This window comes from Mytilus trossulus, unplaced genomic scaffold (assembly GCF_036588685.1).
Source record: "Mytilus trossulus isolate FHL-02 unplaced genomic scaffold, PNRI_Mtr1.1.1.hap1 h1tg000138l__unscaffolded, whole genome shotgun sequence".
In the NCBI taxonomy this organism is placed as follows: Eukaryota; Metazoa; Mollusca; class Bivalvia; order Mytilida; family Mytilidae; genus Mytilus; species Mytilus trossulus.
In genome coordinates, this window is record NW_026963302.1 from 3,256,291 (window position 1) to 3,269,780 (window position 13,490).

Here is a 13,490-nt window from a genome sequence, read left to right on the forward strand (position 1 = left end):
GAGTATTAGTATTCTCTTCAGTTGTTCATAATCAATATATGTAATTTTGTCCTCTGCTTTGCATTGTTTAATGCATTATCGCAAAACTATGCTGGCAAAACTATGTTTGTTGTTTATATATTCCAGCTTATAGTTCATGTTTTTGTTTACTAAACGACAAACAGTTTGTCGGCGGCAAGCTTTCGAAACTATTTGTAGAATTATGAGATCTTCTAAATATCGAAATTTGTGCCTTCCAATTCATATATGAAGTGCTTGCTTTCTAAAAAAAATTGTATTACAGTTAGATTTTCCTATCTCTATATTATAGTCTGCAATGAATTAAAACTAAATATAGATACACATGTTCAATATTACTTTCTGTTTATAGTTACAAAGTACACGTAAATGTGACAGCATTAATTATTAAAAAAAAGAAGATGTGGTGTGATTGCCAATGAGACAACTATCCACAAAAGACCAAAATGACACAAACATTAACAACTATAGGTCACATTAGCGCCTTCAACAATGAGCAAAGCCCATACCGCATAGTCAGCTATAAAAAGCCCCGATAAGACAATGTAAAACAATTCAAACGAGAAAACTGACGGCCTTATTTATGTAAAAGAATGAACGAAAAACAAATATGTAACACATGAACAAACGACATCCACTGAATTACAGGCTCCTGACTTGGGACAGTGGTATAACAGTGCAACTTAAAGAACGAACTATAAAAATCAGTTGAAAAAGGCTTAACTCATCAGATAGACAAAAAAATACAAGTGGACGTGGCGGGGAACTTATACATCCCGACAAAAAAGACACAATAAACAGATCTGAGAGTACTTATTAAAACATGATTCAAACGTGGCATACTTAATCATTGTAAAACATGTGGACCGGAAATAAAGTTTTTAAAACCAAACTTAGTTGATTCTCATCTAATTGACAGTCATTATTTTATTAAATTGAAGAAGTTTGAAAATCAAATAGACAAGAGCACAAAAAATAACGACACACACATTTATTTTACAGCTATTGGTATACGTCAGCAACCTTCTAAAAACGAAAGATATATATTTATGTGTCTTCAATAGAAAACATTGCGTCTTTGACTTACGTGTCAGTGGCGGATCCGTTAAACAAATACTTTTAAACAGTAAAAATGACTTTCATTGTTAGAATGTTTTTGAAAGAATTTTGTGGACGAATACATGAATCTCCCGAGATATGTCGTAGATATAAGTAGATGTGGTTTGAGTACCAATGAGACAAACTCTCCATCCAAGTTACAATTTATAAAAATTAACCATTATCATAAGTCAAAGTACGCCTGTTCACATTCCACTGTCTTGCTTGGTGTTGAACAAAATCAGACCACTGCGGTAACATTAACACAGTACAGACTTAGCGGGTAAACAAAATCAAACACAAAATATAAAAGATAAGATGTGGTATGATGATCCAATGAGCCAATTAATCACAGGAGCACAAAGGACACAGAAATAAACAACTATAGATCAGGTCAGGATAGTCAGTTTTAAAAGGCGACGAAATGAAAAATGTAAAACAATTAAAACCACAAAACTAACAGCCTAATCATTACAAGATAATAAACGAAAGCATAACGTAACACAGCAACAAACGACAACCACTGAAATACAGGCTCCTGACTTGGGACAGGCACATACAGAATGCAGAATGACGCTTTCTTTTTTTTCGAAAAGATCAATATACAGAAAATGATGTTCAAAATGTTTAACATTCTTCAGCTTATATTTCAGATGTTTAAAGGGATTACGTTCTTTAAAAGTTGTTTAATGTACCATATAAATACTTTAACTTACAATGCAGAATCTCTCGTCTTTAAGAGACTCAAAAGTGACGCTCAAACCCCATAAAAGTTAAAAAGGCCAAATTAAGTACGAAGTTAAAAGAGCATTAAGAACCAAAATTCCGTAAAGTTTTGCCAAAAACAGCTAAGGGTATGTATTCCTCGATTATCCCACCCTTTTTATCTTTAAAAATGTCCTGTACCAAGTTAGGAAAATGGCCATTGTTATATCATAGTTCGTTTCTATGTGTGTAACATATTAACGTTGTGTTTCCGTTGTGTCGTTTGTTTTCTTTTATATTTGAGTGTGAATTCGAATTCACGTCACTATAAGACGTGTCACGATACTTTTCTATCCCAAATCATGTATTTGGTTTTGATGTTATTCTCATCGAATTTTGTCTAATGCTCAGTCCGTTTCTGTGTGTGTTACATTTTAATGTTGTGTCGTTGTTCTCCTCTTATATTTAAATGGTTTCCATCAGTTTTAGTTTGTTACCCCAATTTTGTTTTTTGTCCATAGATTTACGAGTTTTGAACAGCGGTATACTAGTACTGTTGCCTTTATTTAGAAAAACCTTAGTATTTCAAAAATTATAAGCACACAAAGAAATAATTGGAAAATATTGCAAGTAATAACTGTCAATACTACTAGAACAATACCTGTGTGCAAGGGGTTTACTGCAGTCCCGGACCTAATTACAGGTACCCCCTCCACCTTCCCCCCAAAAAAACCCTCAACAAAAACAAAAGTTTACCATAAGTTTGTCCGATTAAGTATATTTATAACACTTCTTTTGTTCAAATAATCATAATCCATATTAAAAAGAAGATGTGGTGCATGCATGCTTGCCAATGAGACAATTCATTACAAAAGACCAAATGACACAGAAATTAACAACTTTAGGTCACCGTACGTACGACCTTCAACACAGAGCAAAGCCGATAATAATAGTCATTTATAAAATGCCCCATGTACGTTATCGCTGGTCTCCCAACTATAAACATGTTCAAAAAGGACGCAAAACACGCAAATCCGGTTGCAACACATCATAACGCAAGTAAGGGCATATTAAAAACGACAAAAAGAGTCATCCGAATACTCCTCGCACACATATATCACCTATAACATATTGATTCAAAATATGTTTAGAATGATGACGTTGGAAATATAAAAAAAAGTGCACTTCAAAGATGTCAGTTTTTATTACGAGTAAATGACGACGACAAAATGTGTTAATACGTTTTGTCGTTTATCAAAACAAATTTAGTATAACCTTAATTACAAAAAAATATATGAACCTTTAAAAAAAACTTTTGTTGATCTTTATCATAAAAAACCAACTTTTGTTGATCTTTATCATAAAAAAACAACTTTTATTATCCTTTGTAAAAAACAACTTACATTAACCTTTACATTTTTTTTATTAACCTTCATATACAAATAATGTGTTAATCTTCGATAAAAAAAAAGAATGATACTTATAGATTCTACCACTGCATCGAGTGTGATACGATATTTATCCACTTGAGACAAATACACTCGACTCCAGCAATTTTACAAAAAAAAATATTAAAAAATCGACTGTATCTTTCTATATTTGAAAATATCATTTGTAAATCTTTATTCGTCCGAACGCTATTTTTTAAAAATATGTGACAGCGAAGGATGTATAAGTATCGAAACACATTGAAAGTGAAACAACACATGTTTCTTATACAGGTAATAACGATGATCATCATATATTTTTAATCTATAATATGAAATTAAACAAACCTAGAAAAAAACAATTGTACGCGTTCACTTTCAATTTATATCTATATTTATGTTAACATCGCTTACAACAATGTATATGACCATCGGAAATCTTCGGGTGATCTAGATAGTTAACAAGATGGCGTCTAGACTATAATACACAAGAGAGGAAGCTACATATCATCGAGCTCATGCCCTGTAAATTGTTTCAAACATTTTATAACTTTGTTTTAAATGTTTTACATGGTTAAAAATCAAATATGAGGATTTGAGTCAAATCGGTGAACATGACAGTTAGTGCCCCTTTAGATGATTAACTGACAGAGGAGCATTTACAAACAAGTCAGTAGTGCAATAAAATTGAGAATGGAAATGGGGAATGTGTCAAAAAGACAACAACCCGACCTTAGAAAAAACAACAGCAGAAAGTCACCAACAGGTCTTCAATGTAGCGAGAAATTCCCGCACCCGAAGACGTCCTCAGCTGGCCCCTAAACAAATATATACTAGTTCAGTGATAATGAACGCCATACTAATTTCCAAATTGTACACAAGAAACTGAAATGAAAATAAAACAAGACTAACAAAAGCCAGAGGCTCTTGACTTGGGACAGGCGCAAAAATGCGACCGGGTTAAACTAATTTGTGAGATTCCCCCCCCCCCCCCCTATACCTCTAGCAAATGTAGAAAAGTAAACGCATAACAATACGCACATTAAAATTCAGTTCTAGAGAAGCCCGAGTATGATGTCAGAAGATGTAACCAAAGAAAATAAACAAAATGACAATAATACATAAATAACTACTAGCAGTTAAATGACATGCCAGCTCCGGACTTCAATTAAACTGACTGAAAGATTATGATTTCATCATATGAACATCAGGCACAATCCTTCCCATTAGGGGTTTAGTATCATACCATCATAACATATATGAGAAGAACATAACCCGTGTCATGCCAACAACTGTTTTTTTAATAAATGGGTTTAGTTCCGATGCAAAGACCCTATAAGTGAATAAATATTAACCCCAACATATGCAATCTTTAATGATCGTAACTATATCCCTTCTTTTAAAATAAGTCTATTCAAAGGTTTTGTTAGTTTCTGAGGTGAATACTGACACCTTTGTGCTTTATAAAGAATATTTCCATAAAAAAAATGGATGTGAAATACCTGAACGTTTAAGAAGTCTGCATGTTGAGCTATATTTACAAATGATGTCCTTATATCGATGATAAAATTTAGTAAATGTTTTGACTAGTTATTGATATCGAAAACCCTGTTGTTATTATTTTTCAGAAATACATAAGTTTCTCTCGTTAAAATCTGAAACATTGTTACATACACGAGCGAATCGTACAAGTTGAGATATATAAACACCGTAAGATGGTGACAAGGGAACGTCACCATCTAAAAATGGATAATTAACGATAGGAAATGAAAAATCATCTCTTTTATCATAAATTTTAGTATTCAGCTTTCTGTTAGTGATATAGATATCAAGATCAAGGAAAGTGCAGTGGTCATTGTTTGTATTAGCTTTATTTAAAGTAAGTTCAACAGGATAAATTTCTTTAGTATACATACTGAAGTCGTAATTATTGAAAGCCAAAATATCATCCAAATATCTAAAAGTATTATTAAATTTGTTTATCAGATGTTGTTTCGATGGGTCTGTGCTTATTTTTGTCATACATTGTAACTCATAGCAATACAAAAACAGGTCCGCAATAAGTGGTGCACAGTTAGTCCCCATTGGAATGCCGATAACCTGACGACGATATACGGAATACCCAAAGCAAACAAAAATGTTATCTGGTAAAAATTCAAGGGCATACATAGTATCAAAGCATGTCCAATTGACATAGTTTTTTTGTTTATTGCTACTACAAATGACATAAAAGAGTAAAAACAAACACTTTTTGCTTTTGTGCTTGGGCAGAAGTTTAGTATTATATTATCAAAATAATATTAAGAGCAGACATAGGATTCGTTCGTCAGATATGGAAGTATTTATATATACTGGACATTTAATTTACTTCGTGGTCAGAGCAAATGATTAACATCGGAAATTTTTCGGAATTGCAACGGGTATTTATTGTGCAGATTTTTTTTTCGGTAAAAAAAAAACCGCAAGAAGAGAAAAATAAAAACAATCTGACTTATTGATCGACAAATTACACACATGAGCTTGGATATGTGATCAAAAATCTTGAGACCAGGACACTTACAGTCACAATTTTGAAAATAAGCCCATGTACTACTTATTTGTCATGTCCTATATACATTTCCGATCACATCATTAATCTGAGTTCAATATATAGGTTCTCAATTTATCATTTCCTACATGTATCATTTTCACATTTTATTCACTAAAGATTCACAACATTTGATTAAATAAATCACTCAAAAATTTAGTTAAAAAGTTTAATTGAAGATACATTTAAATGAATTAGTGGTATACCTATATAACCTCTAAAGTGGAGGGATCTTCTCTGAAGAGAATTTTTTTGATCTTATAGATTAATTGTAGAACATATTTTACGTCGTTGTTCATAGTTTGGATTGCTTTTAATACATAAAATTTTAATGTTTCAACTATTTATTAACGCCGTAGAAATGAAAACAACATATCATGTAGCTAGGTCACTATGTAATTTCTTATATACCTAGGTTGGAATGTTTGACATTTTTATGTGAAAACAAATGTTGTTAATAATGTCATGACGAAAAGGATAAATTTAGGGGATTGTTTTATCTAAAGTTAAAAAGATTTCAACTCTCTATAGCTAGCAGGTATCATGGCATGTAGTCTTTAAAATAAATTGTTTTAGGGAAAAGACTATCTATATTTTAATTGGTAATATCTAGAGAGTTGATTATTAAAGTGCTATATGAATTTTTCACACTCAAATTTCTACAGTCAATAAATAAATGTAAATCTTAAATTGTAGATTCAGAAAGTTTCCGTAGCTTCCAAATTTCAATATATTACTGTACGAGTCCCTGAAGAAGAAAAAGGAAACTATACAAACATTTCTCTCTCCCACGTTAACACACGACAGCATCATTGACAATAGGGAAGAAGAGCTTACAAGAACATGTCAACAATATAAGTTAATTTACAATCGCAGAATAATGAAAACATGAATAGTTATCAAGGTATAGGCACCAGGATTATAATTAAGTACGAAACCATAGTAGATAGAATATTTATATGAGGTCAAATGATGTTTATCTGTTGTTAATTCTCTTATTATTTCGTGAAAAACACATGTTTAATTCAAAGTCACATGAAATGATTTTTTTTTCAAATAATGATTTCGAAGTTGTTGAACCAATGCATGCGTATATCATGTATTATACTGTAAGTAAGTCCTGTAAGCACATTTAACAAATATATATCACCAGTATTAGAACCTTTTTTTAGGTATTTTAATTTTTTATCAAAATTTTCTTCTTTAATCTTCTAAAATTGATTGGCAAGTAAGTGTTATATACAAAAACACAAAACAACCTGTTAAACCAACACCTGATTGCATCCGTTATCAGTAATCTTAGTCTGGTACATTTTTTACACCTTCATACAGCAGTTACACTTTGTTTGTAAATATTGACCCTTGAAAAATATGTCAGAAATGAAATAACTGGTGTGAATCATAAAAATATGCAGGTGACGCAGGTGACACATTTGTAACATAAGTGTCTTTTTTACATATATGCCCATATTATGAACTTTTGATATTATTGTCGGAAAGATTAGAACACGAAGTGGACAAAATCTGACATCAATTGAAGTGACGTGGTTATTGCTAATCAGAAATTTAACATACTAATGAGTTTGATTTATTTATCTTTTCTTTATAATAACCCCTTACGTGGTGCGTTTGTCCTCATCCTTCCCAATTATTTTGTTAAGGGATTAGTTGACTAAGAAATTAAGTATTGGTCAGATGATGTAGCTCCATGAAGTGTGTCAAGAGATTTGTGGTTACTTATATGTATATATATATATAGTTGCAAACTAAAGCTAAGGTCACTCCAGTTTTCTTTGGTTTAAATAATCTACAATATGAACAACGTGTTTGTTCTTTTATTTGTTGTCCTAGTAGCTTCAGCCGCTGCTAAAAAGGAATGGAAACTCCGACAGCGACAAGGTAAGCGTAAAGTTTAACATTCAGTTTAACTAGCTCAGTCAGCATTTTAAATTCTTTGACAGGCATTATAAATAGTTTAACAAGTATTCAATTTACAATTATAACTAGCATTTCTGTTAGTTTAACAAACAGATCATACAGTTTAACAAGTGTCTTTATTTATACTATATCTTCATAATTATGTAAGTTTAGTAAGCATTTTAATTCAAACTATGACCACATAGTGCACAAGATAGTTAATCAAGGGATCCATATCAAAAGCAGACGACCTTCAAAATATGTAGAATAAAATACTATCAATAAGATAATATTCTGGTTTGATTTTTAAAATGCTCAATTAAATGATACTTTATAAATTTGGAGCGCCCGTGGCTTTTTCACTATGAACGCTCAAGAGCCGATGTATGACCAGACGGGTATTGCTAATATCAAAAGAAACCAATTTATATTGGATGGTTTACCTATGAAATTAGAAGCATTAACAAATAAACTTTTATATAAGTCTCTGATAAATAAAAAAAAAAAAGAGGTCTCCACGCTTCGTACAAAATGTACTTCGGTCAACGCTTTTCCTCCCCAATGAAGTAACAAAAAGAAGCATTCAATTCTTAAATAAAACTTCTGAAGAAGTATATTTTGACTTTAACTAATTTTAACAATTGCTGGTTTTTCAGTTTACAAAGCCTACTACATATTGTATCAATTTTTCTAAATGAGTTCAAAAGAAAGGTATGTTTGAAAATTAAAAGTAATGTTTTAGCAACTATTAGAAAACATGCGAATAGTCATATTAAGTGATTAAGTGATATTATTCAATATATATTTGATGTACAAAATGTAATAAGTATTTTATAACTAATCACTACCCAGAGTGATTAGTGGACTGTAACAGGGAACATCAGGAGGAGCTTAGACTCCTGAAGGATATTGTAACAAGCCAATATTTGAAATATATATTTATTTATGTTGTTAACAAAAAAAATATAAAAAAAATGATATATTTGGCACAATGATTAAGAATTTTGGATCCTCAATGCTCTTCAACTTTGTACCTGTTTGGATTTATAACTACATTGTATTTTGATCTGAGTGGCAGTAATGAGTCTTATGTAGACGAAACGCGCGTCTGACGTATAAAATTATAATCATGGTACCTTTGATTTTCACCACTGGGTTGATGCCACAGCTGGTGGACGTTTCGTCCCCGAAAGTATCCCAGTCATGTTGTCAGCACTTCGGTGTTGACATGAATATCAATTATATGGTCCTTTGCACTTAGGCTTTTCTACCTCAGGAATAAATAACCTTAGCTGTATTTGGCAAAACTTTTAAGAATTTTTGGTTTCCAATGTTCTTCAACTTCGTACTTTATATGGCATTTTAACAATGTTTGTTTCGAGCGGCACAGATTAGTTTTTTGTAGACGAAACGCGCGTCTGGCGTTAATATAAAATTTCAGGCCTGGTATGTATGATGAGTTTATTGTATCAATGTCCTGTTTACAAACCTTTGAAACGATTTTTTCGAACAACTAAGGATTTTCTCATCCCCGAAATAGATTACCTTAGCTGTATTTGGACCAATGTTTTGGAATTTGGGTCCTCAATGCTCTTCAACGTTAAACTTGTTTTTAACTACATTGTATCTTGATCCGAGCGTCACTTATGAGTCTTACGTAGAGAAAACGAGCGTCTTGCATATTAGATTATAATCCTGGTACTTTTGATAACTAATTATGCCAACTTTTCTGGAGGGATTTGCATTTTTTTTTGTCTTGATAGTTTCGAAATCTGTTTACTGAAATAAAAAAAAAAGTCGATTATACATAATGTCAGTTTCGAAAAAAAAAATCCAACAAGAACTCATTACATGCACACAGTAGAAAGGAAAATATAATTAGTTTAATGAAAATGTTTGTGATAGTCGTTTTTTGTCTGATATGCAAAAGGTATAGCATTATCATAAAGGATAAACATTGAACAAATAATTGGTCAAATATAAGTAATTGAACAAAATAGGACTTTTGTTTACTTAAAGATTTTATCTGAAACATTACAAATGAATAAAATATCTTTTCAGGATGCAAATATAATAAAAGTGCATGGAGTGACTGTGACACAACAACAAATACCGTCAGCCGAGTTTTGACTCTAAAATTCGGCGATGAAGGATGCCAACAGACGCAAAACCAAACTATAACATGTGATAGGTTTGAAAGACTACAATCATGGAAAATAAAAAAGACGGAAAGTAGAAGAGAATGGCAGGAACAGAAACAACAAAGAAAATATCAAAAACAAGAGATGAAAGAGAATAAAAAACTTGTAAAAGAGCAACTTAAACGTAAGGCGATTTATAAGTACGATTGTAAAATATTATCTTGCACATAACGCATTATTATTAATAAACTTAAAGGTGAAATACCACCATTGATTCTCTCTTGTTAGTCTTTGTTAAATTTGCAAATTTCAAAAACATGTGCAGAATTTATCTTTGTTTCAAATATAAACATACTTGGCATGAGTAAAGTTTTATTCTGTCCATACTATAGAAAAAATTTCACACAACATTTTATTGCATATAAGAAAATCACCATCATTGGAATTTAACTAATCAAATTCTTCCCCTTATTTTATCTGTGTACAAGATTTAGTTACCATGTAACATAAAGATTTCAAAATATTCTATAAAAATCCCAAATAAAAGATAATGGTGTTTTGAAATACACAAGACATATGTTTATGACACCAAATTTTTTTACTGCAATAAAATGTAGGATTAATTACCTACAACTGTCAAACTCAAGGGAATATTTTGTTTCGACCTACTTTCGATGTGACGTACCATGATTTGGTGTTATTACACCTAAATATAAACCATGTACAAGAAGACGTGGTATGAGAGCAGTTGAGACAATTAATTTGAACTCGGTCGTTTGTGATGCAAATTTTGATGAATAAAACAATCGCTTTCTAATAATTATAGCTTTTAAATTCATTTCGTTAAGCGTTAGTATCGGATATAGACAGATAAATATGAATTATATTGCAAAAATGATTCAAACAAAAGATTTATGTAAAAATAAAATTTCGAGCCCTTTTGTCTTCTAAAGTAACCCATTTTTACTCGTTGCTCAGTATAAAGTCAACAAAAGAAATGGTGCAAATTATTTAGGATTTTGATTCTCTAGATTAGCGTTTATCAGGGATGCTGGTTAAAACTCAGTATTGAGAGTGTGGACTTAAAACAATGGGGATCGTTTTATTTTGAACAATGAATGACTGTCAAATGTTTGTTTGGTTTGAATACGAATTGGGCCATGCATGTAGTCAATACAAGTGATTCATTCATTTGTAGTATCTAAAATAATGTTGTAATTGTTTTTTTTATAAAGGATGCCGGTATGCCCACAGTGATTGGAGTGAGTGCGACCAAGCAACAAATACAGTATATCGAAATTTTACGTTGAGCGAAGGCGAACAGGGTTGTAAAGAATCACACACTATCACCATAACTTGTGACAAACTTAACAGAATACAGGCATGTAAAGCAAAGAAAGCGGACCGTAAGCAAAAAAGACAAGACGAAAAGTTGCAAACGAAGCAAGAGAGAAAAGAGAAAAGAAAGCTTGAAAAAGGACAAAGACTTAGTATGTTTTGATTTCTAAATTCAATTCAGTATTGGTGGTTGTTTTTGCTATTATCAATCTAAAATGGTCTACAACATCTTTTTAATTATACAAATATTTAATGTTAAAATGCACATAGAAATATTCTAGCATACTAGATGAAAAACAAAAAAATAAGACACTTGATGTTTCATGAGGAGCGCACAGTTGTTGGAAGGGTGATGTCAGTTTAAGGGAGGGACTTGTCTGTCTTTTTAAGGATTTGTTTTAACACAAATATACTACACGAATTATGCTCAAACGTTGATATTGAAACTTCTTTGCAAAATATGTTAATTCTTTGTATTTATTCTTATCCCAATTTTATTCAGAATGCAAATACAACAAGGGAAACTGGAGTGAATGTGATAACACAACACACACAGTAGACCGAGTTATGACATTAAGGGACGAAAAAGAAGAAGAATGCGAACCAACCATTAATGTTACCATTTCATGTACAAAGTTTGAGCGTATTCAACAGTGGAAAGCAAGAAAAATGGAGCGCAAAAATGAAAAGAAGGAGAATAAAATGTTTATTAGAGAACAGAAAAATGTTTGGAAAGAAAATAAAAAGATAGTTAAAGAACAGCGAAGACGTAAGTAAAAACGTCATCAGATTCAATAAAAGAAAGAAACAAACAAACAAAACATAACATATGTCTAATTAAAAAAAAAAGGAACATTCAGTAACAATCAAGATCTCATTGTCAAAAGCAAAATTGGATTCACAGATTATAAGATAGGTTTTGTTACGGTAATACTTTTAAAAGATTTATTTAAAAATATATACAATGAACGTCATTGCGATTTAACAAACAAGATACATGTACAGGTTAATACACAGTCTTTTACAATGAATATTTCTAGATCTTTTAAAATCACCTCGAGGTTGGAAAAACTATGTTTTAGTGATGTCTAGTTATTCGTTCAAGTTAATAGAAAGATTTTTTTCAATTTTATTTTAAGTATTTTTAATTAAGCTTTGTTAGCTTAAAAGGTATACCATTTAATTGATTGTGCTTACACGAATATATATTTTTCATTTCATTTAAAGACGGGTATTAAAGAATCACCTTTGCATACTTTTGTATTATATTTTATAAATACCGGAGTAAATTAAGATATTTATTTTTAGTCGGATGCAGTTTTGATGTTACCTTTAGTGAATGTGATCCTACAACTAATATGGTTACAAAATCGTACATACTAACGACAGATGACGATGATTCATGTGAAAACAGGTCATTTGAATATTCATGTGATTTGCATGAAAGATTAATGGGAAAGAAGAGAGAACGCCAAGACAAAAGAGCTAACAGAAAAATAAATAGGAAGCAGTTAAGACAACAGAGGCTTTTCATCTCATCTAAAGACTTTTGAAGAGTGATCAAGAAAAATCCACTTTTCATCATGTACAATGTATTAAGACTGAGACAAAAGTTTGTTCAATTCTGCGTCAAATATTTTGTTTTAATCATATTAAATTGACGAACAACAGAAGACTTGGTAGTTTGGTGGTCAACTGATATCAATTGAGAAAATAGGCTAATACTGAAATCCAGTTTGATTTTGAATCTTAATTTAATGCACGAATACCTATTTGAATAAACATTCCGAAACATATTTGAATTATTGATCTCTTTCAGCATTAATGGATAGACTATTTTTAAACGACACTCGTTTTGCATTAGGTGTTTTATCACTCTTTTTTTTTAATAAATATTGTACAAAACAAGTCTTCTCTGGTGTTTTTTTTTCTATCACAGTTGCTTGATTCATGCGCTATAGTTTTTGTAGCTGAAATCTTGTATTAGAAATTGATGGTCATAGTTATGGATCTTGTTTTATAGTCGTTTTTTTTTAATCTACATTCGAAATTTACGTAAGTTCTTTCTTCCTTGAACACGCACAACATTCGATATCAGATACTTTACATTTGAAAAATGATACCAGTTGAATGAGACAACAATTGCATGATATTATAGAACATAATATGTGTCCACATATATCCTAGATGATATACAACAACTGCTACACACATTATGAAATCAAATTATAAGAAAATTAACAAATATTTTATTGATCA

General features: G+C 31.1%; 1 protein-coding gene across 1 annotated transcript; it reads left to right on the forward strand.

Annotated features, from left to right (window-relative positions):
- Positions 1-7,466: 7,466 nt before the first annotated feature.
- On the forward strand, positions 7,467-13,139 carry LOC134700343 (golgin subfamily A member 6-like protein 2). The gene is made up of 5 exons (XM_063561702.1): positions 7,467-7,734; positions 9,814-10,077; positions 11,129-11,383; positions 11,734-12,000; positions 12,540-13,139. Exons 1-5 carry the CDS (start codon positions 7,650-7,652, stop codon positions 12,782-12,784), a joined length of 1,116 nt encoding a protein of 371 aa, XP_063417772.1. The 5' UTR covers positions 7,467-7,649; the 3' UTR covers positions 12,785-13,139.
- The last annotated feature ends 351 nt before the right edge of the window (positions 13,140-13,490 follow it).

Bases quoted from the DNA above. Each gene is read 5' to 3' on its own strand.
- LOC134700343 (XM_063561702.1), top strand. From the start codon at position 7,650: ATGAACAACGTGTTTGTTCTTTTATTTGTTGTCCTAGTAGCTTCAGCC. The intron at 7,735-9,813 runs GTAAGCGTAAAG...ATATCTTTTCAG, and splicing joins GAAACTCCGACAGCGACAAG to GATGCAAATATAATAAAAGT. The intron at 10,078-11,128 runs GTAAGGCGATTT...TTTTTTATAAAG, and splicing joins TGTAAAAGAGCAACTTAAAC to GATGCCGGTATGCCCACAGT.